Here is a 6,000-nt window from a genome sequence, read left to right on the forward strand (position 1 = left end):
AATTCTGAATATTCTACAACCTGCAGCATGTTCGTTTGACTGTAGCTTGTCGTAAATGATCGTAAATTTTCAGCTGGAATAGTATTTTTCTCTCACACAAATCAGTCAGCAGTACTTCTTCACAAACCAGCAACGATACGAACCAGCTAACCGAACATGCTGCTGATGACCAGGTAAGAACGTGGTGCTATGCAGCAACACGCGCTCTCACACGATATGATTCTGCAGGTTTGAACACTTCAGCTTTCCTGTCACCAACAGCTCTTTTCTCTGGCCCTTTTAGTTCCACCAATTTTGCACCACCAAATTTTGCACTGTACAAGATTTTTCATCACATCACATCAAATCTTTGAACACATGCATAGAGTATTAAATATAGGTAAAAAAAATAACTAATTACACAATTTGGTTGTACTTTGAGAGACGAACGTTTTAAGCCTAATTAGTCAACGGTTAGACAATTATTACCAAATACAAACGAAATACTACAGTACCACTACAGTGTTGTGTGCTTTTTGGATGCCCAGAGTTTAGGCAACTAAACACACCCGTGAATAACAAAGCAATAAACATGTGCAGAGTTGTGCGTGCCAGTTATGTTGTCTCAGGCACGAAATGGACACCTACTAGCCACAATGTACCGAGGCTTCAAATGTCAAATCATAGCCGATGCTTCAACCTTCATTTATGCCACAGTCTACCGGTGCCTCAAATAACTAAACAAACAATAGTTTATTCTCTCCCCTCATAACTCTTGTTAGATCTTTATATCACTTACCTGTGGGACCATATATTCCTTTTCAAAGCAAGCACTGATGAACCTACTTTCCTCGGTGCCAAAGTTTTCGCTGCTTGAATTTACTCCTGCAGTGTGCAAGCACCGATGCTTGGATGAAAAATGGGTTTCAGGCATCGGTATTTCACCACACTGTGGATGTGGGTAGTCTTATGTTACGTGCGCAGATCATATACGCTGCCTCTTGAATTGACTCAAACTGCGTATGACGTCGTGGGACGACGAGGAAAAAACCAGTGAGCAAACGAACGTTCTTTTTGATCCAATCCAAGTATCCAACTGAGCCGATAACAGGAGACGCAACAACCAGCTGCAAGTTGCTTTCGAGAAGACAAAGCGAAAGGATCCATTGGCCTGAGAAACGAACGTTGCAACTTGCAACTTGCGGAGAGTTTGAAATGAAGGCTGCTGGCTGGTGACCCAGTACCTGTAGGCTGTAGTGGACCCCTTAACGAGCAACTGTCCGCCAAAGATCTTTCAAAATTTGAATGGAAGAAACGTAAGTACAAGGTCTTAACTCATATCAGTTTAATACTATCTTGATCTGAGAAGCATCCAATGCTCATCCGCACGCATGCAGCAGTCATATCTGTACCCTCTGCCGAGGGTTTATGCTAGTGCTACAACAGACTCAAATGATACATCCTGACAGAGGCATCAAAACGCCATCAGATGGGCAGGCATACGGTTTGATAAACAGTCAATCAAAGTGAAAAGAATGCCCTCGAGGGCCTGTTCGGTTGATCTCAGAATCAAGGGGATTGGAGGGGATTGACGGGAATTAAATCCCCAACAAGTAAAAAAATTCACCTCAACCCCCTCCAATCCCTTTGATTTTGGGATCAAACGAACAAGGCATGAATGAATCCACAAGAGTAAATTCCGTATGACAGACCAAACATGAGGCAACTGGATCAGAGATGTACAGATCAGATCACTCATCTGGTGTAAACATGTAAATGTCATCAGAACGAGGAACCAATGTTGCAAACTCGCAACAAATGCTTCCTCGCCTTTTTTTCTCACTATCCAAGTATTCATACTGTTTCACAACTGCTGCTTCATCTGACTAACAAATAGCAGCTAAGTAAAATCTACTAAAGAAATCACAGAAACAAAAAAGGCCTTCTTACAAATGGCATCGACCAAACCACCTGAAAGAATCAAAGAATTGGGGTCCCGTGGATCATTGCTGAAGCAATAGGAAAGCCGAAGCAGCAAGGAACAAGACCAAAGCAAGGCCACTGCTGAGATGGTTGCCGAACCCACTGCTCATTGGAATTCTCTGCGGCGTAGCACATTCGTCGCCATTGAAGAAGACCTTTGTTGGGAAGCCATCTCCAGCAACAACATTTATCCCCGGGGTCAGCTTCTTGGTGAATGAGAGGACTGACTGTTGCTTACCGGGCACAAGGTAGTCGATCCCACTCATGTTGGTCTGCTTCACCAGGTAACTAAGCCCCTCCAAACCCTGCATAAAGATTGTGTTCTTGCCCACTGCGGTGGCGTTGAATGAGTACGCCTTCTCAAAGCCGTCATACGCCTTGTCCATGACGATGGCAGCAAACCAATTGGCCATGTCGACATCCTCCCAGTTGAACAATGTCACCCGAGCGCTCCAGCCCTTGTTGTAGTCTGTCGATACGTGCCAATTGATGCTCACGCCACAGAAGTCACCGCAAGGCATTGGCCGGGGCACATTGTAATGCTTCAGCTCAGCCCACGCCAACGCCTTCTGTGAGCGGTTGTCGAATGGCACAAGCAGCGCCTCTGGTGGCAGGAGCATGGATTGTGCAGTCGTGCTGCACGTTGGACCTCGCCTGTTTGCAGGGCACCCACAGGCGCAGGTGTTGCAGGGGATCACTGAGTCGTTGTAGTACGCCGAGAAGGTCACACAGCACTTGGGCTTGGCCCCCTTTGTTGTGGTAATGTTGCACACCACCTGCCATGTTGCCACAGCAAGCGTCGTCGAGTCAAGCCCGCTCGGGTCTGGGAACGCAGTTGGGCTGACAGGCACTGGCTGGCCGCAGGTATAGTCTGGGTTCAGCGATGATGCACCGGCGATCTTGAAATTGGCAGGGGGGAATAGCTTAGTCCGGTTCAGGTCTGGTGGCATCTTGAAAACTTGCATCTGGAATGCCGATTTCGACTGTGCCTCATCCATGGACTTGGGCAAGATTGTCCCATTCCTGCAGCAGTTGTCAATCTTCCCAATCTGGGTGTCATTGTACCGGGACAGCGGCAGGTCAAGGATCACCGGCTTGCGGTCACAATTGAGCACCTGCGAGAAATCAAGGCTCTGGTAGTACTGCCCAGGCGCCCCATAGATACAGCCCGAGGTGTCCACCTCTGATGGGTGAGCGCCCTTCATGGAGTAGATGAACTCGCCGCGCCGCCACTCCCACGACAGCCGCCAGTTGTCGAGGCGGCCGAGCTTGGCGTTGTTCTCGAGCGTGACGAGCGCAAGGTAGCTGGAGGGGTAGGCCTGGAGCACGTCGTAGGTGATGACGAGGTCGCCGGTGCCGCGCGGCAGGAAATTCTTGGTCGGGTCGGTGGCGTTGGCGTCGATGACAGTGGCGTTGGCCTCGGCCTCCGGCGTGAGGACGCAGCACGTGGACAGCACCTTAGAGGTGAGGTTGGTCGCCGCCGGGCAAGCGTAGGCCGGGTCGTCCAGCGACAGCGCCGTGGGGAGCGGGTCGAAGCCGGGCCCGGCGAAGAGCGTGCCGACGATGCCGACGGAGGCCTGGATCTGCGACAGGTCCCCGGCGGTGGCGATGGGCGTGAGGAGGTCCGTCTGCGGGTACCCGGAGAAGGAGGTGGCGTTGCCGGCGTCCTCCGTGGTGTTGTACGGCAGGTCGCCGCCGCCCGTGAGCACGGCGCCGTCGACGCCGACGAGGATCTCGTCGTAGCCGAATGTGACGAGCGCCGCCCACGACTTGAGCGGGCGCGTGCCGGAGTTGCGCACGGTGACGTTGGCGCGGAAGGCGTAGGGCTGCTTGTTCTTGTCGCTGACGAAGGGCCGGATCTTGGTGCGGTCCCCGAAGTTGTACGTGAGCTCGATGCCGTTGCAGCCGGGGTCGGGCGCGGGGGCCGCCGCCGCCGCCGGCGTCGTCCCCCTCTGCGCCGCCGCGAGCCCCGCGAGCAGGAGGAGACCGAGGACCACAGCGTGGGGAGCTACGGAGCCAGCCATCGCTGGATCGGGAGCGCGGGCGTGGTGGGCTGGTGATTGGGGCTGGGCGGGAGCGGGGTGGCGAGGTAGATGAAGCGATCGGAAAGCGCGTGCACAGCTGGCGATGGAAGATGAAGGGGGAGGGGTGGTGGGTTTGAACTGGGGAGCGGCGGCGTGCGTTCGTAGCTTGCCTGCTGGTGCTGGGCTGCTGGCTACTGCTTCCCCAAAAAAATTGCAGAGAACGATCGGCCGGCCGGAAAGGACACGAGACGACGTCGAGGGAGAGACGGAGAGGGGGTCCAGTCCAGGGGAGGGAAGAGGAGCGTGGGTTGACGTTGATTGGTGTGGGGCGAGTGGGTCCGGGCCCAGCTGGTAGTGACGCAGCGGACGCGGAGAGGCGGCGCCTGGTTGAAACGGTAGGTTTTTTTTTTTTTTTGACAACAGAAACGGTAGGGTTCGGTTCGGGCAGCGGCGCCGCGGGCGGGCGAGATGCGCGGCAGGCTGTCCGATTCTGGCGTGTACGGCTGCGGATGTGGCTACTGTCGCCTGTGGAGTGGGGCCCGCGCATGTGCCGAGGAGAGGTTCAGGACGTCCGGGCCGCGGGCCGCGCCGCATGTTGGCATGTGAATGTGAAGAAGGAAGGCAGCGAGTGTCCATGGTGCAGGGCAGCACGATGTTTCCAGCGAACACGCTTTGATGCACGCGGAATTGGCAAGGAAATCGAGCCATTTTCTGTAAACAAATCGCAAGGCCTTCTGCACACGGTCATTTACCATGTTTCGGAAAAAAGACCATGCCCAGTCCCGTGCGTGTTTTGTTGGTGCAGGTAGACAGACGTGTATGCACACGATGCCGGGCTGTTGGTCGCAACTCGCAAGGGGTATGCCGGTGGCTTTAACTGCTATAATGCCCGTAGGGCTCCTCCACGTAACATCACTCCACGTCGTCTCAAAATCCTACTGTCGTCGGATCTCCAATCGTATGGTTCTGAGTGTTTAGAGCGGATTCTGCGGACAACGGCTTCTCGTCATTTTCTCTAGCTTCTACGGCTTCTCCACTGCTTACCTTTGGCTTCTCCGGCTTCTCATCCAAATCCAATGAGACAAATATATATCGGGCTTCTGCTTCTCCTTCCCTAGCATCACCTTCCAATCCTCTCTCCTCTCCACTCTCTTTCCCTCCCTCCCTCACGATGCGGCAAGGGCGACGGCCACCGGCGCGATTGGGGCGCCGCTGCGGCTGGCCTGCTCCTCCCCCCACCCAGGCGCGCCGTGCGACCACGCCCCGCCGGTCGCCGCCGGCACGGCTTCACCCCGACGTAGCCTTCTCCCGCTGGTCCGTGTGCGCTACACGAAACCCTAGCTGCCTGTGCTTCATGGCTCCGGCTGTGTCGCGAGCTGCCCCCGGCGGCGCGACCACACAGCACGGTGCGACAGCCCCGGCACGAGCGCCCCCGGGGCCACGCCCTTGGCGCCAGCAACCCCGACACGGGCACCCCCTGACGACGGCCCCTGCAGGCGCAACTCGGTGTGGCTGCCTGGCCACGTCAGTCTGCGTTTGCTCCTCCATGTACCCCCACCTTTTCTTTTCCCTTCCTGTTGTGCCCTTTCTCTTCCCTTCCTGTGTGCCTACTAATCTAAGTGTTGTTTGAGTTCAGTTGTTATGTGTGCTATTGCCTAGGGATCAATATGCATGCAATTCATAGTACTGCCTAGGGATCAACTATACATGCAGTTCACAGTACGGGAAAAACAACAAAAGATTGGAGAAAACAAAGATGAATAGATATAATATGTTTACAGAAGGCTCATTTGGAGACTAAAGCAAATTCAGGATCTAAGATGATAGTGGAGGGTTTTCTAGTGGAGTAAAAATCCTAAATGAAAGGTGATTGGCTCTCACTATTTATTGCATTGGTAAGTTTGTCTTGTACCTCTTGGTTAGTATACTTAATTAGCACAATAATAAATTGTGAAAGGTGCTTTGTCCTTTGTGCATTGATAAAAATAGAATGTGATGACGCTTCACGGTAGAA

The 6,000-nt window shown here is 53.5% G+C and overlaps 1 protein-coding gene across 1 annotated transcript; it reads right to left on the bottom strand.

The window, feature by feature from the left end:
• Window positions 1-1,683: 1,683 nt before the first annotated feature.
• Window positions 1,684-4,213, bottom strand: LOC136500538 (COBRA-like protein 7). The gene has a single exon (XM_066495917.1). It carries the CDS (start codon window positions 3,984-3,986, stop codon window positions 1,983-1,985), a length of 2,004 nt encoding a protein of 667 aa, XP_066352014.1. The 5' UTR covers window positions 3,987-4,213; the 3' UTR covers window positions 1,684-1,982.
• Between the last annotated feature and the right edge of the window lie 1,787 nt (window positions 4,214-6,000).

The sequence above is a fragment of the Miscanthus floridulus genome, chromosome 1 (genome assembly GCF_019320115.1).
Source record: "Miscanthus floridulus cultivar M001 chromosome 1, ASM1932011v1, whole genome shotgun sequence".
In the NCBI taxonomy this organism is placed as follows: domain Eukaryota; kingdom Viridiplantae; phylum Streptophyta; class Magnoliopsida; order Poales; family Poaceae; genus Miscanthus; species Miscanthus floridulus.

Excerpts from the sequence above, each read along its gene's own strand:
- LOC136500538 (XM_066495917.1), bottom strand. The coding sequence starts at position 3,986 with ATGGCTGGCTCCGTAGCTCCCCACGCTGTGGTCCTCGGTCTCCTCCTG.